A 26,794-nucleotide genomic window follows, 5' to 3' on the forward strand; every position below is an offset into this window, starting at 1 on the left:
CTAAGCCCAAACTTTTGTATACTTTGTAAAAATTCCAGATATGCTAAATAATATTATATACTTTGTTCAGACACCATGCAACATATACAATAAACGTTGAAGGCTATAAGTATAAATTGTGTACACTACAATAAGCAAATCAAAAGATGAAATCTATTTATTTAATCTCAACATTGAATGTATTCTTCTGCTGTGCACACCCAAGACAGGGGACGTTTCATATATAAATTATTCATTCACACTACAAAAATTGACACATATATTTTATTTCAAAAGAAAATGCAACAACATATGTTTGTTATATGTTTCCTGACTATTCTTCCATCAAAAGCTGCTCTATGTTAGCAAAATGAGCTGATATACAGTAAATGCAGTACTTTTTAATATTGCATGACAGAGCAACAAACTAGGAATTCTGTCATGCAATATTTAGGAGTGCAACACCAAACATCTATGTTTTTTTCAGTTCTTAACACCTCTCACTATAGGAATATTTTAACTGTTCTTTTTTTGTTATGTTTTTTATGTAGTATTTTAGAGGGGTTAAGGTTCGGGGACTGGAGAGACTACTGTATTAAAATCTGATTTCTTATTGATTCAGAAGGGCATAATAAAGCAGCAAAAAGCACTATTATTTTACTGTTTGCTTTGTGTTTTTTTTTGTTAAATACAAGTATCAATTTATTACAGAAACAACAGGCTCCTTCATTGTTGAAAGATAAACCATAATGTTCAATGGAAGAGTCCAAAAGAAACTAACTGGAGATTGATAGATGGTTTGATTCCAGGAGTGTAATGGCTGACACTATAGTTCTGTGTAGTGAGCTACGATGGCTTTCTTATATTAAAACAACAAATAAGTGGTCAGTTGAGAGGAAGAAATAATATGATAGCCACAAAACTGCAGCCAGTAAAAAATACAGTAAAAACCTTAAAAGAGGCTTAATGTGCAAAGCTTTTGAAATATTATACCAATTTTATAAAATTTAAAGATTTTCACTGAAGATAAGAAGGCTTTAAAGTCAAATAATGTCTTCCCACATTTCATTAAATTATAATGACATAATTTCATATTATATATATGATTGGCTTTTAAAGATTAAATCTTTCATTAACATTTGCTAATCCTAATGGAGACAACATAACATAAAGTATATGATTCATTTGAGATATCAAAGATAATAGTATTACATTTAAAGGCATTGTTAATTTGAAAGTAAGTAAACTGAAAAAACAGAGATTATAGCTACAGGATGAAAAAAAATGATAACATCTATAGTAAAACAGACCAATACAGTCAAAGCTCTCGCCTTTCAATCTGTATTACACCTTATTTTTCACATTTGTTAAGAAAATTGTACAATCTATGCACTAATAATTCATTTGTATTAAATTCTATATTCTTAAAATGTACACTTTTAAAAAGTGTTAACATATGACCAATTATCAAGTTAAACAGTGTTTTTGATATAAAACCACAAGAAAAACAGTCAATAGTAAAACAGTGTGGACTCTCACAATGGTGAGGTGGCATGTGGATCCACTTTGCTGACACACTTGTGAATTATTCAGAACAGGTTGTAGTATGATGTGGAGAACAAATATCAGTGTAACTTTACTATCCAAACAGTAAGGCTGGTAATTGGGTATTGATTATCAATGGTAGCATTCTCGGTGGTCTAGTATGGGTGAAATGGGTCTGACATGTGGCATGTGGTATCAACATCGTCTTGGAACAACTGCTGGTTACATACCGAAAATTCTTCTTGGAACTTCACATTGTCATTAGCACAGAGATCCTCAACGTGTTGAAGGAATGATTTCTTGTTAACAGGTCTACAAACAAATAGCAGAAACAAATTGGATCAGCTGTCTTGAGACCAAGGTGCACTCTTAATTCTGTTTTTTAGACAAAGTTAATACTTTTCCATATCATTCCAAAGATTATCTAGCTTTGTTAAAGACATCTTTAAAACAACAGTATTAAAGTTTAAGTATTATTTCCTATTTCAAAGTTCTAAAATATAGCAAAATGAAGTTACACAGAATACTGCTGAATTTTAAACCTGAGTTTTCGGGATAGTCAATTCAAAATAAAGGAGTCAGGGTATGTAACAGTGAACTGCCTTCACTAATATTCAAAAATAGCAACATACTCACACATGTGAGGGGATTCAAATGAGAAAGGGAAGATTGCTAAATCTTTTAACAGTTCAGAAAAACTGAAAAATCACACACAATTACTATTGTTGTACACTCTCATGTATTGATAGGAATCTGATTTAAACAAATGGGTTCTTTGTTCTGAAGGTCAAGAAACTTATCAGTGCCTGAATACTTCAGTAGAAATAATGGTGGGTGAAATTATGAAATGTAACACTTTATCTTTTAAGATGAGAGATCTGTTTCCACTGCTCCAAAATCCATCCTATGTTTGGTGTTTAACATGGAGAGTAGAAGAAGAAAAATAAAGCAGTGACCTCACTGTTTAATTATGATATGCTTCCAGAACCCCAAGGAGTTTAAACATCCCTGTATTCCTTCCCAAGCTAAAACACAGACACAGAGGTTTCACCCCAGAGAGACAGAGGGCCTTTCTCCAGTTACCATGCAATTAGTCACACCCTTATGATTTATGTTGAGCTTGGTTGCAGACCCTAGTAATGGACTCCCAAAACCGTCACACTTTCCAACTTAAACAGCCAAACAAAAATAACGTACAAAGAAAGCACACATGTAAAATCTTTAGCCAACTTACTTGAGTGACTTTCTATAACTGAGAAGCCTGAAAACAAAGGTCATAGAAAAGCATAGTGAAATAAAAGCATTGTCATAAATAGGCATTAGCATTTTTAACATGTACAGTATTTAAAACTGTAAAGCAAGTTAAATTCAAGTTAGTGCACTATTCTGAATTCACCTCATAGCCTGAAACTACACAGAGAGAGCAGGATGAATACAAGAGGAACATCCTCTTACCTCACACCATTAATTTCACTATCAAGTTCAATGGTATTTTAACATTTTACAGATACTCTTAAGATAGTGAATTGATCATCTTAGGTGACTAGACGACAGCATACTGATAGTTAATGAGAGTTAAAAGTACTTTGTATACAGTACAGGAAGGGACCCCACTTCATTCACCACTGAAGTGGTACTACCTGGGTGATGTAAAACAGCCCCACTATAAAACAGATCAAGTGGATAGGTTAAGAGTAAGTTACCATTTAAATTAAGTGTGAAGTTTAGGAAGGCTAGATTGCACAACCTCAAACCCCTTTTATCAGAACCTGTGTTTAAACTCCTAATTTTTCAAAAGGTGCAATGGCATCATTAGTATTCAATCAAGCATTCAGTACCATGAATTTACATCTCTGCAGAAGGATGATACCTTGTACAGTACAATGTTCCCATTTCCTATACTGGAACATTGGTTTGGAAATTCTGCCTCAGAGGGAAAAGCACTGCCTACTGTTCCTCCAATTCCACTTGAAGTAGCAAGTGGGTTTTCCTTTGATTTCTGCGATCCCAGTACTGACCAGGGACAGCCTTGCTTAGCTTCTGAGATCTTATGTGTTCTGGCTACAAAGTGCCAATGCTGCTGCCCAAGGGGAATGTATTCTGTTGACAGTCCTACAGTCATGGGGGAACTGCTAGGGGCAATTTGAATTTGGATGGCAACATAAAATGCACTGCTCTCAAACACATAATGCCCTAGACAGATATAGTAATGTCACCAATCAAAATGCTAATATTAAGCAAATATCTGAATACCTTACTATCGAGATCAGATCTGATTATCTAGATCAGATTCAAAGCAAAGGATTATTTGCAGTGCAATGCAATTTTGGAACTATGCATTTCATAGGGTTTCAGCACTAGGGCCCTTTAACATTTTTTGTTAAGTGACTATGCTGAAGGCAAAAAGTACTTTAGTGTCTTGAATTTTTAAAGTTGGCCTTTCAAGAAGGCTTTTTCTCAACTCAGTTCTCAAGTTAAACATCTGCTGACATCTGATAATAAAGATTCAATGTGACGTGGAAATGAAATATTATAATTTTTTTGCTTGACACTCCAGATATAGGTTTATGTAATGTTTATGTAAAGTTGGCTGATGTAAAATTGCTGTCAATACTAAGGACTAACATTCACTAACATTACAACAGTAAACAAGAGGGTGATTATTATTATTATTATTAATAATAATAATAATTAATCATATAATATTAATAATATTATTATTAATAATAATATAACGTATGTGTTTTCCTTCTTTATAGCACACAGCTCAGGCTTTTTTGACTATATACATAGCCCTTTGCATTCATATCACAACTGGATCCATAATTTATATTTTAAAGAACATCTAACAGTCTTCTAAACAAAAGCATGTAGCACTATTTTTTAGAAGTAGCTGGCATTCTGAAATGTGTTCTCTAAAAGGTTAAAATGTGTCTCACTGATTTCAAAATGCCTCTTCTGCATCATAAAAAAATTAAGGCAAGGACCTGCACTGAGTCGACTTTTGCTTACTACAGAATGATTAAAATACTTTGTGCTTTGGTTTATTCCTATAATATCATTCATTTTGAACTGGTAACTGTAATAATTACTGATAATGTCATTTGGACAGGAATTTGTTTATCTTCTAACATTTTTGGAGGGGTAAAAATAGCAAGTCATGTATTAAAATCACATTGAATAAAGTACAAAAGTGAAAAAGATCTAAACTTTTTATTGTAGTGAAGTTGTTGGGATCATTTGTTTTACTTAAACATCTTTAGGCACATGTGGGTAAGTTCATGGTCAATTTTTTTTCAGAATCTTTTTATTGATAGCCAGCTGGAGATGACTCATACTTACTAATTACAAATAAAAAGTCATTCAACATGACTGGCTTGGTTCTTTAAGGACACAGTTATACATCTTTTAAATATAGAGATTTTTTTGTAGAGTCTTCCATGCACATATAATTTTTTATCTGCATTTTCCTTCCTCTTGGAAGGGAACTTTGATATAATAATATCAAAATGACATACCCAAACTGACTAATCAATATTTAACCTAGCATTATAAAAACTATCAAAGAAAAATATAGTGTATCATATTATATCGTATATATTTAAAATTAATGTAATTTAAATAAAAAATGAGTTATAGGATTAAAGTTCAATGAAAAGGAAAAATGCAGACAATGGAAGGTAATTTTGTTTTTTTTCAGATGTATATACAAGGGTGTTTAAATAAGCAAAGACACTAGGATTCTCAATGCATTACAGTATTTATGTATTCCAGAAATCATTTGAGGTATTAGCACATTTGACCTTGAGTCATTATCTCCTGTATAGATTACTAAATTCATTTCTTTAGGATTTGGATTTAAAGAAGCCAAATAGCAATCTCACTTAAATTGAAGTAAACTAAAAATGTTTTACAAAAGTAAAAAATGTCTTTACATGGCAAAACACCTCTGCAGATACAGACACAGATTTGGAAATTAAAAAGTCACATAAAAAGAACTTTATTCAACTTTTCCAAATAAATCCATGTTACCAATCAAATTGCATATATAAAAGAGATATATTTATAAGAATTGATCTGATGAATATATAATGACAATTTCTAGTATTTCAGAAGCTACTGTAAGTAGTGACTCCTTTATTTCCAACAAGCTGTAAATCAAAACATTCATCTAAAGATTGCTACTTTTGGTTAATTATGTCAATCCTTAAATCACTAGATCAACACACAGTAACACACAAACAAATCAATGGCAGGCACTATTTTGGAAACTTACTGGATGACAAATATTTCCTTCCGTCTAAAGAAAAACGAAGAATACCTGGAAATATAAACCCAGCAATTGGTTAGTAAGCAGTGAAAGCAGTGCAGTGCTTTGTTTCATTGGCAGCACAGTTTTGAAAATCCAAACTCAACAAAAAAAGAGGTAAAGCACAAATTGATTAATAGAGAAAACAGAAAAAGTGTCAAATGTGTCAAAGTAAGGTGCAAGACAGACAAGATTGCATGATGTTATTTTATAGTCTTGGTTGAGTTTTCCTTCAATGTGAATAATAATTACAGTAGTGAAAGTAAAAAGTGCTGCATGCACAGTTAAAACAGAAAAGCTACTGTATATAAACTTTGTAGTTAAATGTGCCAAATTATTGCTAAAATTCTTCTTTTTATAATCAGGTTTGTTATCCTGTTTTAATTTGATGGGATCCAAACTGATAAACTGATAAGATTTGTCATATTTTTTTTAAAATCATGCTTAGTCTTCAGATCTTATGTAAAGTCTCACATTATGCAGTAGCAAAAGCATTTAAAACTTAAGAATAACCTCTGTGACACATTTCAAATCCAGAGCCTTGCATAAGTGATCATACATCATACATCTGCAAAGGTTCCAGCTGCCATTCGAGCTTTCAGTCATACAGTAGCACTATTAAACAGGACTTGATATTTACAACTTACACAATCTACTTCAAATGAGACAGCTTGAAGTTTTGAAAAGATTAGATGTTCAAAGAAAATTAGAAAATTCTCAATTGTACAATTGTACAAATAATCAAGTCCTTTGCTAAAGCAACTCTATATGTTTATTTGCAAAAGATTCATTTGAAAGTTAAAAAAAGTCATGTGTGCAATCATGACTTCAGAATAAACTTCTAAATTATGTGTCACATAATATGACACACCAATCATGAATTCCAAGGAGCTTTTGAAATAAGTCATCATAACGTACAATGAAGTCCATCATTAAGAAATGGAATGTGCATCTTTCTACCCAGACATGTGAGAGGCTGCAATTCCAAATTGAGCCAGAAAGAATAGGCAGTACTTTTACCATCCCAATGTGCAATGCTTGTAGAGATATAAATTGAACCACTGCAGTAGATGCTGCAAGATCTTTATACCAACTGTACATTTTGAGGGATGAATATGTCTATAATCAATGAATATCAATTTATTTATATATATTTTCTTCATTTTTTCATGTTTTGCTGACATTCCACCTCCTTCAGATATAATACTGCTCAGTTTTATCACTGCAGTCTTGGAAAACATAAACAGTATGTACATAAAATACATACAGTACATAAAACACTGCAGCTCTGTGTTCATGGTGTTTTTGGTACAGAGCAAACTTTAACTCCTAATTAAACAACGTTGGACAGTAGACACTTGAATATTATTTTTGAAAAAAATCTACATAAGGATAACGTTCGCTACTTAAGGAGGAATTTAAGAGTCATACTGCACAATATATATGAAAACTTTAATTTGTATGAATGGAATATACAATATAATCAAAGGATAGATATTTGAATCGTATTCCTGTCCAAAAAATAAATAGGAACTAAAGCTCATACACTGCACAGAGATTTCTGAAAGATTTCTGCAAATGAGGGATATTTGTTTCAAATTCCATGAGTAACACCATTTAATGACAATGAACATGTACTACCAAGGCCTGCTGCCAGTGGGCTGACCTCAGTCAGTAGTTAACACATGACACTCTCTGAACAACATGTGAGCACAGGTGGATGTGTGCCACACAAGTTGCAAGGCTGCCAATAAAGCAGCAGATGCCTCCCTGATTTAGCTCCTCTTGTGGTCCCTGATGCCTGTGTGACACATAACGGCAACCTACTGGTTCCACAGACCTGCACAGGCTTGTACACACCACTTTATTCCATGATGCTCACTGACACAAAAACAACCAAGGGAAAACAAAACAACACTGCCCGTTCTTTATCTCCATACCACCCACAGTTTACAACAGCAGGGCACTGAAATTTTAGCACATGGTATTCTCGGTCTTAAACCCCAAATTAATTACCATTCTAAACACTCATTGCCACAATAGTCTATATGTCCCAAGAGAGGGCTTATCATAATGGCATCCATATCACATGGTGCCAGAGAAATAATTCCTCTTTTCAGTCATATGAAAAATTGAACATTGAAGTTCCAAAGGTTTAGTCACAGAATTGTTTTGGTAGAATAATACAAAGTCACTTGCTATGAACATGCCATTTTTTACATAATGGTATCACAATGGGATTTTATTTTCTGGTTTTAGCACAAGAGTGGTCATGGTCCACACAATAGGCTTTGTTTTTAAAAACATAGACTCTAAAATGCATGGGTTTAGTTTACTGTTCCTTGATGCAGTAGGCTACTACAGTAGTCATGACAAGAAAACCTGCAATGACTTTTCTGTCATCCCCATACTTTAGGCCATAAACTGTACTGCAAAAGCAACACAAAAGGAAGAAAACTAGTTACTAATTAGACAAAAATGATCACCAAAGAAATAATAAGAACATTGTAAAGACATACAGTAAAGAGATAAAACATTTTTTGCATGTCAAATCAAATAATCTTTCTAAATAAAGTAACAGGTATTTAACTATACCCTTTTTCTCTTTTAAGGGATCACTGTCAAAGTAAAACAGATACTGTGTTAAATGTACAGTTTATTTAATAACTATTTGTTTTATGCTTGCCCTGCTGTTCATGAATACCCAGACTTGAATATGATGTTTCTTTTACCTCTCCTTACCTTTCACATTTTTTCCACTTAAAAGATGATTCTATAAAAAGTAAATTTTCTTTCAACTAGAATAATTGATTTGAGGTGGCTTAGCTGATGTTTTCCTTTAAAATGCCCTGTGAAAGTCAGAAGTTTTATAGCATTCCATACTCATTTAGAAATCCTGAACTGTTGAATTCTAGTGCAATGTTCAATACCAATATATTTAAATTTAATGAAGCAGCCTACTAGATGAAAACTGTTGTTGACAAGAGTTGTTGACAGTGGCTGGGCATTACACATACCATTGCCACATTTTTCCATAAATAAGGAAACTGCAGCTTGATTAAATGTATTTTTGATGGACAGCAAAACTATCCTAATGGCAAGTGATCAACCTGTCGGAAAATATCCCATCCAGAGTCACCAGAAAACTTCCTTTTATGCAGCAACCATACTATTCAAACAGCTACCAGGCCAATGTATTTAAAACAAGCCATGACCCTAATACACCAATGGTAAGACTGAACTCAGTTACAGCTAGTCTTAAAACATTACTATATTTTCTCCCAATATCTGTGATTCTATCTTACGATTCTGCAATCACATCTGACACTAAATTAATTTGATCTTGCCAGTGCAACTGGTCCCCATACTTTGACATGGTACTGAAGTCCCATTTCTTTTCTGTCTTTCAAAAACTGTAAAAACAGTATTACTGCTCCAATGCAGTGCAGTAGGAAGCTGTGACTTGAAAACCTCCAAGGTTATTTCTGTTGTCCCTACAATTCAGGCCACTGCAGTTACACACAGTACCGTAACATAAAACACTGAAAATCATTGGTTTTGTTTATGGTTTGAATGAAAAAATACTTCTACATATTTCAACATTGTAATACCTTCTCTATCCTTCTGTATTTCTTTTCAAAGTTTTAATTCTTTTGCAGGTTAAGTGCAAAAAACAGGGGCATGTGGGACTTATGAATAAGCTACATTATTCCCTCTATTACAACTATGGTACACACTACTGTTCTTTTTCTCAAAGGAAGGCTGTGAATAAAAGAGGAAAACCACAATGCAAAGCTCTAGTATTTCAAGAATCTTCAGGTTTAATCACTCTAAATGTATCTATTGCATTATTTCTAAACTCTGGTAAGACATTATTTATGGGTACTGACATATACCCCTGTGAATTTCTCCAGACGTTTCTGTGTATATCATAAAATAAACAGCACTTGCCTAGAAAAGACATATGTTATTCAATGTTTTTTTTTACAGAACCCAGTCATGAATTCTACACAACTTGTATAGGAACAACTTGATGCCCATAACACCGTCATTAGGATGCCCACCTCCTATTCATGTGACCACCAAACTCTGAAGCATATCGCAACTTCAAACGGTGATTCCATGACTCATCAGATAAATGTCAAAGTGTTAGTGTTAGTCATAATTATTACAATATTACTTTCCAGCAAATATCACTCTATCACAAGTCTTGTTATCAAAAAGTTGAGTGCCACACAATTATTCTCTTCTATAGAAATCCAGTGTACTGGAGTCAAGTTTCTGAATGAAAAAGTAATATATTGGAGTGGATATGCTACTGTTTCCGATAAAAATGCTAGCTACAGTAGGACAACCATACCCTCATAATTCCGAAGCTCATTATTCCAAATGAAGGATTTTCTCGTACGGTCCTGTGAACTGACTGGAGGAAGGGGGTCAGCTTTGAAAGTGGAGTGCAGCAGCCTGAGTAAATAAACCCCGCTATACAGAACTGGTTAAAAAGGGGGGTAAGATGTCACAGAGGGGTCAGGGCTGGGAAAGTCTGGGCTACTGTTTTACCCTCAGAAAACCTACTCACCGATTTAACTTCTCCTCCTTCATTTTCAGGTCTGCTACAGCTATCAGCTGGTCAAGCTTGAATTTAGTGTCAATTATTTCAGCATCCCGTGGAGAATAAGTTCCTCCTTCTTTCTGCTTTTGCCTGATCCTTTGTTGGAAAAAGAAACAGTAAATACCTGATACTTAATATTAAGTACTAAGAATTTTTGATAATTTACCATCCCATTCACAATGATTTTCTTGGAAATAAACAAAACAGATATTTGTTTTTGAGTATGCAAAGCCAAAGTCACTAAACACTTCAATTTCACTTTATGTAGTATAAGTACATTATTTGGTTGAAAGGCTTTAGTTTTTTTTTAGTTTACTTTTAGAGAAAAAAAAAACTCACAGTCCTCTATTTTGCTATATGTCAGTTTGTGTTGAATCACTTCGCTGTGGTGGTCCATTCAGTGACAAGATGAAAGAAATTACTTTAAAGTCAAAAGTAACCCCAAATGTAGGGTTCAATATCTCAGATGGCAATTGACATTAATCTATATCATGCATATCATGCTCAATAACTAGTAAAAATCACATAATATAACCTTGTCATTAAAACAAACATCTGATACATTATACAAATCTGTAATTAGTTTCAAGGACAAAAATGTAAATCATATACATGCACATAATCCTTATGAAATATTGGGCTATAGAAATTGTCAGTATCAAGTATCGGCATTATATCAAGGGAAATATTTGGCTCTGCTGTACAGCTGAGGTTCATGTTACATGTTAAATGACAAAACTCAGCATATCAGCTTACCTTGCAAAAGCATAGATAACAAGCACAAGAAAAGCTGCTAACACAATGGACAAAACCACACCGAGGATTATTTGATCATCTCGATTCAACAAACGGTCAGCTGAAAGGAAAACAAGAAGAACTGTTTTCATCTTGTAGAATGGAAGAAAAACATCTACCAAGGATTTTCAGTCATGCAGTATGTATCAGCTTGGTAATTTAAAGGTTGTGGAGGATCCAAACCTCATTTTCTCAGTGAGCTGAAACTAAAGTTTACATCTAAACACGATTTGCTGTCATTTTTAATGGAACAATATAGAGTGATCAACATTTACACATGATACATACTTTGAAGCCTTTTATGTGAACATAATGCATTTTGTAGAGTTGTTTTATAAACAATTTACAGACAAAGGGTAAAAGAGTGTAGTGCTTTAATATAATATTCTAAAACACAATAAACACAGGCACTAATGCATGTTTATACATATATTTATCAAATCAAACCTTTTCATCTTAGATTTAAAGGGATTTTAAACTACTGTACATCATGGAGGTATAATTATCATTAATACTGCTAATTCTGAGAACCCTGATTTAAAATACACATATTGTTTGTTTACTTTAAATTAATAACTATTTACAAATAGTTAATAAACAAACACTAAAGACAATAGAACAAATCAAACAAAAGAGAAAAGAACAGGATTAGTCCACTAGTCCCTGTTGGTTAACACTGTGTTCAGGCTGGGTTTCTGTTTAAAAACAAACACAATGACCTTGTGCCAGAAGCAAGTATTCAAAAAGACTAATGCCCTTGAGGCCTGCCCTTCTTCCCTACACAAACATGTTAATGCAAACTGTGCTTCAAGTAAACTGGAGAAGGGCAAGTCTGCTCTTCACATCACAGAAAGTTTACTGCAGCCAAAACACTTAATTGATACGGATTCTCAGAATGAGGGCGCAGAGGGTAAACATAGGCACGTTTAATAGTGAATGATCATGGCTTTTGATCCTGTTCAGCACAAGAAAACTCTATCCACACAGCCTTCTTCTACTTTATTTAATGTACTAATTTAAAAGGGAATGATGTCACACAGACCCTAAGTAATGTAGTAATGTAGTAATACAGTATTTGTTATACTCTTTATATACTGTAATTCCTTACTTCACAAGTTATAAATACTGATGCCTATTTATTACATTTTTTTATTAAAACAGACAAATCTTTTCAGAATAAGTAGCTTGTCATATACTTTACCTTTAGTCACAACAGGATCTGAATAAGAAGAATCTGTGAATTGTCCTTTGGAATTTGTCGCTCTGAATTTAAACCTAAAAATAATTCCAAAATATTTATTTAATTTATATAATTCTTGAACATTTTTACATAATTTAATTATTGCAATGCACTGAATGTCATCATTTTGAGGTTACCAAAGGACAAGTACCTATAATCCAAAGGCGGCTATTCCTACAATCCTGAAAATAAATCTTGCTTAATCTCCTTACAGGCAGAACAGAATACATGCTACACCCAGCACTGCTTAATGGAAGTGATGTTACTCAATTTAGCTATAAATATAATTTTATTGTGCCATTTTATAGTTTGTAAAGTGTGGCAAGAGAAAAACACTACCATCACTATGAGATTATGATACTAGTTCCATCTATGGTTATATGAATTAAATCTAATTCTCCTTTATCGAAAAGCAGCAAAGAAATCACACAGACTACATCACTGTAATTTTAGTAAGCAAACATTGAGTAACCAAGTGTCTCTAGATGTGTTTGTCATGTTATAAGATGCAATTTAAGTGTAAAACAATAATAAATTAGAGAATTCCCTTTTATTATCATTTACCTACTTGTATTCATTTTCCACACCATTGTATTTTTTCACTTTTCACTTGGTTCTTATTAAAATAATCTCATTTTTGCATCTCCAACACTGGCAGTGTCACTGCTGATGTCTATTGGTGCATACAGACACAACAGTATCTTCACACACAATATACAAAATAAGCTTTTACTGAGATCTGGGTATCCAAGCTAATTTATTTCTTAAAATTTTAAAGATTTAAATATTCTTTTTGAATATGGGCATTATGTATAATTTATTTTATAGACCAGTGCTAAAGCCTAATCCCTGAGTTGTGAGCATGTGCAAAGCTGTGCATTATTAACAGGATTTACATTGTTGTGTATGTTGTTGACCTGGAACTCTCTTCCAATCATCTAGGAAAGATGCTACTGTACCTGCAAAGAACTTTCAAACAATGTGCAAGAAGAATCAATCACAGTTACTTTGCAGATAATTTTGTTAAAGAGATTACAAAGCTGTTTTCCACCTGAAGTACAGTATGTGAGCATCAGCCATGACTATGAAAGTGATATTTTTACATATTTCCCAATACTTTAATTGAAGGTTTCACTAAGAGAAAGGGATGAAAACAGAAACACATTCTGACAACAGAATATTTATTGTTATTTAAAATCACTCCTGCCAATTTTCTAGTGATTAAGTAATGCTAGTAGACCAATGTAATTCCAAATTCCAACTGGATAGTTCTATCTATGGTTCTTATTGATATTGTAGAGATCACATATGAATTGTATTTACTAGTTTCAAATTATTAAAAGTGATACTTACACATATTGTTTTTTAGGCTTTAAAGGACCATTGCAAAGTTTATTGTCTTTCTCCATAGACAAACAGTTATCTTCAGCCCCAATAACATAAGTGTCCACCCCGGTAAACAGTCTTGTGTTTTCAGAGCACAAAGGGTTTCCAAAGCCTTCACTGGTGAAATATGGTTTCGGTTTATTGAAAAAGGCCTCTTTCCAAGTGGTTACATTGTTATCATCACTTACTAAAGGACAAAAAAATAAAGACAACAACTAAACGTAAGAGTATTAAAAAATAAAGTTTGATTTTATATGCCATATTAATACAATATTTCAGTAAGTACAAGCTATTTTCGACATAAAAAAATAAATCCAATTTCAGACACCAAAAACATTTTATATGATTCCAAAACTCTTCTAAATCATAAAAAAGATAAAAAGATAAAAAAACAAAATGGCTTTTATTCCAAGGATTAATTTTGGTGTTAAAGAATGGAAATTATAGTGATTGCGCTTAAATTACGTTCGTATGTTTTCCTTAGATTTTGAATCTTAGATTACAGTACATTATTTTCCTTTTGCAACCACTGACATACAGATTTTTCAATGAACTGTAAACCAACTCAACCGTTGTAACACTCATACTAGTACAGGAGAGATGAGGACTGTACTTGCTTTCCTGTGAACAAATGTACCATGGAAGTCATGGTCTTCATATTCACACCGCATGTCCTTCAATGCCTACAGCAGAGTTAGCACTGACTGTAGAACTGTATCTCTCGCCAATGAGCAAGGAAAAATAATTGTGTTGAAAACAATTATGCCTGTTCTTAGTTTGATCTGGCATAAAAAGATGCATTGAAAAATACAAGTTATAATTAATAATTATATAAACAGTATCATATTATGAACCACACTGTTACATTGCTAGGATATACACATCATACCTGAAGCTTCTGCAACAATAACCTGTACTTTCCCAATTGGTCCATGATGATCAGTAAAGAAACAGACAGGCATCCTGATTGTAATTGTTCTTGATGTAGCAATGACACTTCCACCTCTGTCAAGGGCCGGCACTGGCTTTCTGCTGGGTACAGGTGGTGCTAGAATATAGAATTTACTGTTCTAAAATCTGCAACTGTTCTTCAAGATACTACATTTCTGGAAAAATGTTTCAAATTTTGTGCGTATTCTACATACTATGCTAACAACAGATTTTTAAAACAACATGGAAACATTTTTTGTTTTTCAAGGATTTCTTCTGAAGAGAAAAAAATGCTCTTGATTCGGTGGAAGTATTTTTTAAACGTTTCAAGGTGCAGATCCAGCTGATTACTTATCACTTACATATTCTTTTTGCATTCTGTCTCAATTTTATTTGAATAGGGAAAAAGTGGAGCATATTTTGCACTGGAGCAAAAGCCCGTAAATGTTCTTTCTTTCCCTTCGGTTTTACACAATGCCATTAGACATCATTGTTTCCTATTGAATTCCAACTGCTGTGTTATGTTAATGTTAAAATTATTTTTTCCATCCTAAGGTACACTGGCTAGATTAATGAGAGGCTTAAATGAATGGTAATGGATTGTAAAGGCTGGTTGCTATTGGTTCCAATGCAATATTTTTTGCATTTTAATGCATCTCAGTGCATACAGTATCGTGAATGTGTGTTGGTTTACAAGAAAATCCTACCCAAGGTATCCATGGTAATTTTTACTTCCGCACTGGGACCTGGACCAGCTCCATTGACAGCAGAGATCTAGGTAATAAAATAATATTGTTATAAATATATGATATATTTAGAGAGTTTAGTATCAATAAACTTCTTTTACAGCATAATTGGCTAATTTACCGCAGTTGTCACTGGTCAACATAGACGATTTGAAAAAAGTCACCAATCAATAACAATAACATCAAATTAGTACAGCAGAGGCAAAAAAGGGCAAGATACGTCCTAAAATCAATATTAGTTGTAAGATAAGGAGTTTATAACAAGTTTAGGAAGATGGTTATACTTCTGCTCACCTACGTACAGTATATAATTCTCGTACCCAGGACTTCCCTTTACATGCATCCCCATCTCCAACCTAGCAGCAATTCCCTTGCTCACTCCCCACAGTAGTGAAGGGAAGTTTGGACAGTCACTCCAAATATTCTCTTCGCATTTCATCCTTCTATCGCATTCATTATGATCGTACTACTGAACCATCTGCTGTGCATGTCACGGGGGACCATGATACAACATTTCAAGCAATATGCAGTTGACTCACGGCAACATGGTCAAACCCTGTGAAGACCAATGAATGCACTCAATCAAGCTTAAGCAGCATTTCTTATGAGAACCAGAGCATCTGGAGGAGACCCATGTGGATACAGGGAGGACTTGAAGACTCCACACAGTCCAGAATTGCACCCAAGATCCAAGAGCTGTGTGGTAACGGTGATAACCAGCTAGCAATGAAATTCTATCTTATATTAAAGGTCAAATTCTATCTATTTTTAATTTAATTTGGAATTCAGCTCCATAAATACATCAAGTGGAAAAAAGTCTGAATAAAAATAAAATACACATTTACAATTTACAGCACTACTGTTTATGTCCTAATGTGCTATTACATAAAGTAATCAAGACCTGAGTTATATTTTTTGCTTATCTAAATTTGCAGTTTATTGCAAAAAAACAAAAAAAAAAGAACAAAAAACATAAACTGCAAAGAAAAAGGGAACAACTAAACAAGGATAAAAATGTTGGTCACTTTCCACTTCTGTGCAGAAGAAGAGTAAAACATACAGTAATACAATAAAAGGTAATATACTAGAAAACAAAAAAGGAAATATAATACAGGAATTATTGTTTTCATTTCATGGACTGGAATTTGTGTCTTTGATCTTGACACAAAAGCAATCCCATTTCTTTCCAATAAAATAAGATATGAAAAATTACCTCTAACAAAAATATCAAGATAAAACCTTGACTTTAATACTTAAAGCTTGACTTTTGCATAAAATAGTGTTTGAGTGCCATGTTAAAAATGTCCTTACTTAATTTGATGTATTTGATGAAAAACAGTAAAAATGCTATAATTAGAGGTTAAAGTTGTTTGCACTACAAATCACTCAATTGTCACCAAAACACAATTGTTAAAGTATGTGGATTTACTTATACTCACTCTGATGCTGTAGGTGTGTCCCCCTTTTAATCCCTCTATGACAGCTGTCAAAGTATGGTTTTCATTTTCAGTTATTGGGAGACTTTTTATTTCAAAGTCAAGGGTACCTCCTCTGAAAACTTTAGCCCAGTATGCACTAATATTTCCATTTGGTTCAACAGGGGGTGAAAATGTTACATAAACTCTGGTTACATTGTTCGGTATTGTTTGAAAAGTCACATTTTTAGGTGGGTCCTTAGGTTCTGAGAAGAAAACACGCAAAGGATGAGTGTAAAAAAAAATACTGTAAATTTTCAACACTAACACACTATTAAAAATGTACAGTATCACTCCTATGTCCCCCAACTCAAGATTTTTCTTCTGAAATGTTTACTGTTATTTTATAACTGCTTGTTGTGAGAATCATACAATTTTTCTTCCCCAGTAAAGTATTTTCAGTTTCCCTAAGTTTTCCTTTGTATTATTTGGTCATATGGACACAATCTGTCAATATATCAGACAGATTTGAGAACAATAAGCAATCTAAATACCAGCTATCAAAAAAGTATTAATTCAGATTTGCACATTGACCATCCTACACAAAGGCAGATGGTGAAAAGTTCTTGGAAAGCAGAGCTAGCAAGGGGTAGTTATTTTAAAATACAAACTTGTAATAACATTTAATGAACATAGCAGATTAAAGTAAAATAAAATAAAAACGAAAACCTACAAATATAGGAGAGATAATTGTATACTTTTACTCAATTGAGATCTGGAATTCACCTTTAAATTTCAAAAACTAATTTAAAAGTCATTGTGTTAATCATTTCCTGGTAAAAAAAACTTTTCACAAAAGTGAAAAAGTGAAAAATAATTCAGATGTGATCTGTTGGAGCAAACGTTGTGATTACAAATTTTCAAAACTGGGGCTTCATATTTGAAGCAAAACAGAAAGAGTGTTACTGATTAAAGGGGGACTTACCATCTTCAAGTGTTCTGACATATATAGGTTTACTGGCTTTTCCATGTACCCTTGCATCCTTCACATCTCCAGTAAAGGCTGTTACTATTACAGAGTACCTTGTAAATGCTGTCAGATTTGATACCACAACATTCTTCGTTTCTTCATTTCTCCTCACCAAGGTGTAATTGAAAACATCAGAGTCTACCTATAGCAGTAAAAAACAAACTGATCAAGTATGAAACACCTTTTTACGTTGTTGATTCACAATTGAAAGCACTCAGACCAAAATCAGAAGCTGGAGTCTAAAATGAATTTACTTCTCCTTTTATTAAATGTGATGAACAAAACAACAAAGACAAAAATGAAAAAAAGCTTATATCTTAAAGAGTTTATATCTTAAATCTGTTTTGGAAATTGATAAAGCCAACAAATACTGTATGTTGAATTTCTACAATAGATTGTGACTAAGTGGCATTGAAATTTGGTCAATACATACCTTTTGTTTGTACACGACTAAAAAAACAACTTTACATTATAACTGTAATCAGTCCTTTTTATAATAGGGTCAGTTTTGTGTTCCTTGGTTTATTTTACTTCTTCTTTGTTGCTTTTAACTGGTCTCTTCTAAGTGGTATTCTCTCGGCCAACACATTAATAAACATACTGTATATATTTGTTACATAAGTAACTTCTGCAATCTTTGATATGATATACTTTTTTATTTTTTTAATTTATGTTCAGGAAATATGAACACCACTAGAAAATATATTTTGCTAGTTTTAGATTTTCCTAAAATATTTTATAAAACCCATACACCATATTAACAGAACTTCCACATAACAACTACTGTTTTAGTGTATTTATCCAGCTGTATTTTTGTGCAGACAAATTCTTAGAAACTTATTTGAGATGAACAAATGAGCTGTTTAAATTAAACATAAAGTATTTTCTTGAACACAAAAGGTCCCCAGACATGCACCTCATTCTGAGCCAAACAAATCTGTTCTTGTGAAACAGTTTCTCTTGGGATGACTTCTTTTTATTTTATGTATGTCTTTGCAGTTTTGCTGTTTTTTCAGTTTTAAATGGTCATTCTGTGCAGATTCTCAGAAGGTCACACAGTAGTTTTCCCACTGGATGGGTTTTGTATTAAATGCAGCTGCCGAAGCAGCAGGTAAGTTGTGGCTGTGTAATAATGTTACATGGTTGCTATCTGACAGATGTGTCTCTCCAGCCCAACTGAGAGTTGACCATGACTGAAGTTTCTGATGCACTAAACAGGCCTTAATTTCCTCTACTGACAATCAAAAGCATGGTTCATTTTCACACCTCCAAGACAGGCAATGTGACATTGAAACATTTACAGAAAGCCTTTAAAATGGATAACTTACACGGTGATATGGACTTGTAAGCTCAAGAATTATGAGCAGTCATAACATTTACAACTTCCTATTACTGTAAAGGCAGCTTCCAAATATACAGTTAAAAAATGAAAACCATCTCCAGCATTTTGAAAGATGCTGCTACCAAATGTTCAGAGATCAGAGATGTGCAAGACGAATGGTGACTGAATTATTGCCCACAGACACTTTAATTGTTACTGTTTATTACTTAAGCCAAATATTTACTCACAGAAGTGATGTCTATGAGATAAAATGTGGGTCCTGTAACAACCTCAGGGTCCTCCCAGCTAATTTTCATGTTGTTGGAAGAAACTACCACAGTAACGTTTTCAGGAGCAGCATCAGGATCTGAAAAAAAAGTATATATACCGTACTAAAAATGTCAATCAGTTTCACAGACAAATTGTCATTAAGTGACAATTGTTTAAGTGTTTAAGTGCAATGTACAAACTAAAGGACTGAAAAGAAAAATATGTTTTCATGTTGTCATAAATGAATATGCTAATTGCCATCGAACTAGCAGTGTATTTGAAGAGCTGTGGTATTGATTTGAGAACTTTGCAAATATTCAACATTTAACTAATTGTCTTTTGTTTCTCCAAATGTAATTTGTAGCATTTTTGCAAGCAATGCACTAAACTAATTCTTTAAAATAACGCATTTATTGAAATGTGTTCATGCTTCTCCTACACAGAAAAACAGAGACTTTTGTGTAAAAATATCCTGAAATAAAATGCATGTTTCAGACATGCAAAATAGAATGATTTTCTGACAGACCTACAAATAGATGAAAGATGGATACTGCAGACAGTAAAAGGAAAATAACCTTGAAATGTAATTGATTTAAGAGTTTTAAGAGTTTGACAGGCTAAAAGATTACTAAATTAAAACTGAATACTTGATGGATGTTTTTATAGTTTTCTAAAATAAATTATTCTTTTAGTAAATGTGACCATCACTAAGTAGCATCCTTGAATATTTTTTTTCTACACAAAAGTGTAGCATGAACAAAATATGAACAAAACAATATCTGAATACCAGAGAACAAAATACTAATATTAAATCAACCAAGGAGAAGATAAAAGTATTTTAGGAAGGTTTACAGATCTACTCAGTGACATCTGCAGCCTACATTTACTTGCCTAGACTATAAGCACTAAAGACTTATTAAAGTTGGGCCTATGATTTTTTGGTGAATTAATTTTATTGCTGAACTTTATTTGGCCTACTGATGACTGTCAATGACTGATTTAAGATTATTTTCAAATAAAATGCTGTCAAGTCTTGGTACTGTCAAGGTATCAGTATACTGCAGGGTCTTATAAATCACAGCAATTTACTCAGTAAAAAATGTCCTGTCCTCATTCTCTCAGCCCCACATAATCCAAACACTTCCTCTCCATAGCTCCTTTCTCTAGCCCTCCATAATAATGCATTTTCTGTAACTAATAACCGTCATTTCCCGATTATCATGCTTCCATCCTTCCTCAGGAATGTGGGTCTTACAGGGGTCAGGGTCATCTTTCCTCCTTACTGTGTACCCGGATGCATGGATAGTGGTTAAAAGGCCTTGGCTGGAAGGTGAGTCTGGATAACACATCATTTCACACACAATTCCAAGCAATAGTTCTAGCAGGCAGACACATTAACAGGGAAAGTCACGCCTGCCACTTTCTTGGTAAGTAACCACCTTGCAGAAAGATGAGTACATGGGTGTCAAGTCCTTTTGAGTTGACTGCATCTTGTGCCTTTCATCAGCTTTTTACCCATTTAATTAGACATGTCCGATATCATTCCCCTTGACTGCCACTTAAGACCAAATGACACATACATATTGTGTATAGCTGCACTGAAAACCCAAACAGGACTTTTCACTAATGGAAACTCTTTTACAAATGAGAACCTCTGCTGATCATAAACCACACTGCTGATAACATTCTAAAGAGTTCAGCTTTCTTTTCTCACAGTAGCTTTTTATACCAATAAACCTTTAAATGAATTCCATATGCCACACAGCATATTTAGTTCATCTTGTTACTAATAAGTGATTTCTCTTATCCAGCAATTTCTTGAAAGAAACTGGGTTATCAGCTTCAACAATGTGGGAGGGTAGCTTGTTCTACACCCCCATAGCTCTTTGTGTAAGGAAGAGCGTCCTGTTCTCAACCTTAAATACACTTCCCCTATCTGTATTAAAGTTTCTCTTCCCATACATTCCTGATATCAAAATGTTTTATACAGCTTTCCTGTTTTGTAAGGGATAAACTAATGGAAAACTAAGAAAATGTCATTTATATACTGCACATACAATGTAATACATTGTACTTACATCCTGGTAATGTTTCTGTAGTTATCCATTCTGAAGCATTGCCATAACCAGCATTTGTTCGGGCTGCAACACGAAACCTGTATCGTCTGAATTTCATAAGAGAATATACTGTGACCTCCAGGACCTCATCTGTGCCATTTGTATAGTGCATTGCTTCATTTTCGACACATTCAGCTGTGATCCAATCATTACACCACGTGGACAGACGTTGCACCACGATCTGGTACTCTTGCAGGTAGCCAGGAATCGTGTCAGGTTGAGACCAACTTAAGGTCACACTTGTTGACTGGATGTCACTGACATTTAGATTCCGAGGAGCACTTGGAACTTAGTAAAAGGAAACAGAACAGAAGGAGTTCATCTGTGGTGAATAAGAGCAGTAAACATACCTTTCCAGACAGTTCAATATTTAAAATGTAATGAAAATAAAAACATGGCTTCTCTTTTTACTTAATACTAGAAGGCAAACAACCTTCTTCAAATTAGATAAACAGATAGATAAGCCAACATGGAAACACTAGATAAATATTTCAGGATCATGGTCTTAAATTTCTTGTCCTGATGCTTACATTGTAATATTAACCTCAAATATACTATAACAACCCCAAACAGATCACATCTTTGTGAGTGCATTTTTTTTGGAGCATGAATTTTAAGGATCTTGCTTAGAAACAGCACAACTATGAAAGTTAAAGTGAATTAGACAGGAGCCTACAGGTGTAATTATTATACTATTTGTGACAAAACAGTGGAAACCACAGGTTTCAGTTCACAGTTATCTCCATGTTTTCAAATCAGTGTATTATAACTATAACATAATAAAACAAAACTGAAAAATATTCAATGGAAAAGTCATCAGCAGTTTATGTTGCTATAAGGAACATAAAGTGATTCAGGTGATGCACTCTGAGCAATATGGCTGTAGTTTAAATTGTGTTTTTCCAATCGAGTGAAAATAAATCTAATGGTATGACTTTCCATTTCAGTATCTACAGAAACTTTTTTTTTCACCAAGTGTTCTGTTCTGGCTACTTCTAATTTGAATCATCATGATGAAATTGTTTTTTCATATAATAATATAGAAATACTGGGAACAGTAATGTCATTGGTATTGGTCCATTTCAGGTCAGTTGTGCCAATGTGTAGAAATACTTTCTAGTTCAGACAGGCCCCTTTGCCCCATGTGTGCTGTGGTGACCACCGGGAGCTCAGCCTTGTTGTCCCACAGCGGGAAGCCCAGGCATGTGCAGCTCCATGTGACCTTCTGGCAGGATCATGTATCAAGAACTCTCCCTCTTGTAAAAATACTCAGTCTTATTTTATTTCATATAATCTCTGGTATGGCCTTAAGGCCATGTTCTGCAAAACATCAGTTTAATCTTTTGACCAAAAATGATGTTTGTGGAAAATAAAAGACTGGTACTGTGAGTAGTGAAACTAATTTCATTTTAGTTCAAGTCTGAAATAAATGCACTGAGAATGACTCAATGCTGGCTAGAAAAGTGTGACTAATACTAGGTGGTCATTAACTAGCTTTATACCAAATATGAGTGTCTGATACAACAAAAACTGAGAACAAATCTCTACATTTTTATTTGAGCTGCAATATAATTTTCATTATTTTACAAATCCTGTAACAATCTCTATTAATGGTAAACAGCCCAAATCAACACAACTTTGTTCTAATTTTAAAATATGATTTATAAAATACAACTGTAGGTTGTAGGTTTGATCACTTATGTGCATCTTATAGCATACTTCAATAGAAAGAAAAGCATATCTAAGAATACTATAAATGAGAGAAAAGTAGTACCTGATTCTTCTAATGTCCTGGCAATGCATGAATGGTTTTTCCCTTTTCCAGCAGAATTCACAGCCATGACAAGAAAGACATAAGTTGTGTTTGCATGTAGCCCTCTAATTGTGCGCTTGAGTTCAAATGGCTTGAGTTCCTGCACATTATGCCCAAACTCTATAATATAATGAGTGATAACTCCATTCGGATCAATAGGGGATTCCCATTCAATAAAGACCGACTGCCAGTTTGTCCCAATACAATGAAGGTTTTGAACAACATCTGAAACTGTGGAAAACCAAAAAAAGAAGCAGATACAGATCAGAAATCATTATCTGTGTTGTTTAATTTAACAGTTACTGTATCTACATGGTCTTATAATTCCAAGAGGTACTGTACATTAAAATGATTATGAAACCTGCTATTAAAACAACTACATAACATTTACAAATACCACAAATTTTGATCCAGCCAATCCAAATTTCAAACAATACTGTTTTACATGTTCTCTCAAGTTCTATGTGGTAAATGATACCCAGTTGAGCACCAAATACACTATTCAGGTACTGTAACATCAGTGGTATATTATATATTAACCATAATAATGCAGAAATGCTACTTAAGTTTCCCCATTTAAGAGACCTTCCATTAAGTCTTGTGGGCAGAACCCCTGCAGGCTACCGTTTTCGGGGTCCCCTCTGTAGGGTCTTCTGTTTATATTTTTCTCTCAGGATTTTACTTAATCTTTTTAACTCATATGTTCATTAACCACTGTACTCAATTCAATCAGGTACTGGAGTATTCAATACAACTCACCCTATGTCACCCAATTGCAATCTCCAGTTTAACACTAACAACCACTTAATTCATTCCGCTCTTTCAACTCTTTACTCTCTGTCCTCCTACTGTAAGTGTATGATCTTCAAAAACCCTCACCCACTTAACTATAACGATACCGGTGATCCTGTTTGGCTAGGGACAAATATCATCTTCACTTGCTCTCCTGAAATAGCAGCAGCCGGTGTGTTGTTCTTTCTGTCACATAATGTCACATTCTCTTCCACTGAGACCACACAGTTGTCTGCTGGTGATAAAACCTGTAGTACTCAGAACTCCAGGCTCCTTCTCAAGCCTCCGTCTTTGAGCTATGCAGAGAAAATATTCTGCTGCTTTGCCAGGTGTTGCCCTACTCCTACAACTGCTGCTGCCTACTTTTAGCCCTGGTTCAGCTGGCTAGCCTTGTTCCTCGGCAACACAATTCAGTCACATTGAGCCTGGCAAATGAACTACCACGCAGGTATCTAATTGATACCTGCCACGGTTGACATCCCTCCTCTAGAGGGTGCTCCACTACTCTTGTCATTAGTTCTGTGTGATTGTTTGTATGTTCTCCCAGTGTGCCTTGTTTGTCTCCCCCTATTTAATCCCATTGCCTCCAGTGCTCAGGGCTCAGCATTAGGGTTCGGATGTCACAAGGCCCATCTATCACCAGGCTGCTGGATGCCTGAGGGCATACTGTAGGCCTCATCCTCGACATCCTCTGATCTCTGAGCCCAGGGCCTGGAGGACCTCGCCCCGTGACCCCAGGACTTCCCATGCTCGTGTTTTCCCCTTCCAGTGGATTTTAACCCTGTGTTGTCTCAGGATGGTATCGGTATCGGACTCATGGACTGTGCCCTGGCCCTCCTTTGGACCTGTTTGGATTTGGATGCCTCTCCAGAGATGCCTCTCTATTCACTGGTTCACAAACTGTCACTGTTGTTTTGATGTACTATTAAACCCCTGTGTGTTTTCCCCAAACTATGTCTCCTGTTTCCTCCAGCTCTTTCCACTTTGTATAGGGTCTAACCTAATACCTGAGACATAATGCAGAGCCTATCTGTAACGAGACCTTTCCAAATCATTATTTTTTTGGAAATAACATTCAATATCCCAATATTCAATCCATTACATTCTGTTCTTCTCTCTCATGATGTCACTTCACTCAAATACCAAAGTAGTACAAACTAACATTGTTATGGTGTTCATAAAACGCACTGACTCTTTTATTAAAATGCCACAAGTACCGTATGTTACAATCTCTTTAGAACTGATGTTTTTTTTTCTTATATCTGATTATTTAACTCAAGTTTTTTTCAATGCTGGAAAATCCCCCAAAATGTTTTTATTCACATTGTCAGTTTTATGGACAAGATTCACATACCTGATTCATTTGTTATAAATGTAACAGAATTGCTGAAGAGATTTCCATTTCCTACTTTTGTGAAAGCAGAGACACTGATTTCATAGAAGCCACTGGGTTTAAATCCAGATAACTGTGTTTCTGTCACACGTCCTGATGTATTCTATTAAAAAGAATTCAAATAAAAAGCAAAGAATTAGAAGACCTTCATCTATTTTCATAGTGTGTATTTGATTTAAAACCTTATTTCATTATAGATATACTTTATATTTATTTAAAAATGCAAGCATTTAAAATTGTAAGCATTTATTAAATCTATTATATTATCTTACATGTTTATTTAAAAAATGCCATTAAAGACCACCTATTCTACATATTCCTACAGTGCATTCCTGACACGTGAAAATATTCTATTACAAATTTCAAATTTGAAAATAAAAAAAACACTGTAATATATACTGTGTAGGAAAGAAACATAAAAAGAAAAGCCACTACAAATTAATTAGAGAATGATTTATTCTTATTGAATACCTGATATGATAAGGTCTGACTTTTGTTTTCAAATATTTTAAAATTGTAGAGCTGCACAATTCCATTTGGCTCAGGACTAGGGTTCCACTTTAGCCACATGGAATTCGCTGTATAATTAGATATCATCAGGTTTTGTGGTGGAGACGATGGTTCTGTAATTTGAAAACAATTATCATGAATATTAATAAATGTCATCTAAAAGATATTTTTAATTATAAAAAATTTCACAACATACTGACCTGCTTCATCTGTGTATAGGAGAAATGAGGTTGAAGGGCCAATACCTCTTTTGTTTATAGCAGAAATTGACACATTATATGGTGTGAATGGGGTAAGATTAGACAAAATCAGGCTAGTATTAGAAGTAAAAGAGATACTGGGTCCAGTGGGTCCTGCAAGCGCAATGGAGTAGTTTAATATGACTCCATTTGGTTGATTGGGTGGTTTCCAGGAAACCCGAATAGATGACGACGAGAGATTTGTAGCAGAGCTGATCAAAGGTGGTGATCCTGGTACTGAAAAACAAAGAGAATAAGAAGAATGAGATTCCATATAGAATAGTGGCATTTAATATGTATGTAGCTGTCAATCTGCCCTATTAATTTGTGCAACAGAAATGGTGATTTTTAT

At 34.0% G+C, this 26,794-nt stretch overlaps 1 protein-coding gene across 5 annotated transcripts in view; it reads right to left on the minus strand.

The window, feature by feature from the left end:
* The window catches only part of ptprq (protein tyrosine phosphatase receptor type Q), an 86,920-nt gene that overhangs the window by 7,388 nt on the left and 52,738 nt on the right, over positions 1–26,794 (minus strand). For 3 of the 5 annotated variants that reach the window (XM_015352885.2, XM_015352886.2, XM_015352882.2), the window contains 17 exons: positions 26,404–26,679; positions 26,165–26,316; positions 25,655–25,796; positions 23,470–23,739; positions 21,657–21,983; positions 19,557–19,675; positions 17,943–18,129; positions 16,982–17,223; positions 15,504–15,570; positions 14,756–14,914; positions 13,834–14,053; positions 12,442–12,515; positions 11,202–11,301; positions 10,413–10,541; positions 5,801–5,845; positions 2,759–2,785; positions 1,755–1,836 (listed from right to left, as the gene is read on the minus strand). In XM_015352885.2, coding sequence (XP_015208371.2) covers positions 1,755–1,836; positions 2,759–2,785; positions 5,801–5,845; positions 10,413–10,541; positions 11,202–11,301; positions 12,442–12,515; positions 13,834–14,053; positions 14,756–14,914; positions 15,504–15,570; positions 16,982–17,223; positions 17,943–18,129; positions 19,557–19,675; positions 21,657–21,983; positions 23,470–23,739; positions 25,655–25,796; positions 26,165–26,316; positions 26,404–26,679 — 2,618 coding nt within the window. The remainder of the gene's footprint in view (positions 1–1,754; positions 1,837–2,758; positions 2,786–5,800; positions 5,846–10,412; positions 10,542–11,201; positions 11,302–12,441; positions 12,516–13,833; positions 14,054–14,755; positions 14,915–15,503; positions 15,571–16,981; positions 17,224–17,942; positions 18,130–19,556; positions 19,676–21,656; positions 21,984–23,469; positions 23,740–25,654; positions 25,797–26,164; positions 26,317–26,403; positions 26,680–26,794) is intronic. The other 2 variants (XM_015352883.2, XM_015352884.2) reach the window with 2 other exon arrangements.

The sequence above is a fragment of the Lepisosteus oculatus genome, chromosome 7 (assembly GCF_040954835.1).
Source record: "Lepisosteus oculatus isolate fLepOcu1 chromosome 7, fLepOcu1.hap2, whole genome shotgun sequence".
NCBI lineage: Eukaryota > Metazoa > Chordata > Actinopteri > Semionotiformes > Lepisosteidae > Lepisosteus > Lepisosteus oculatus.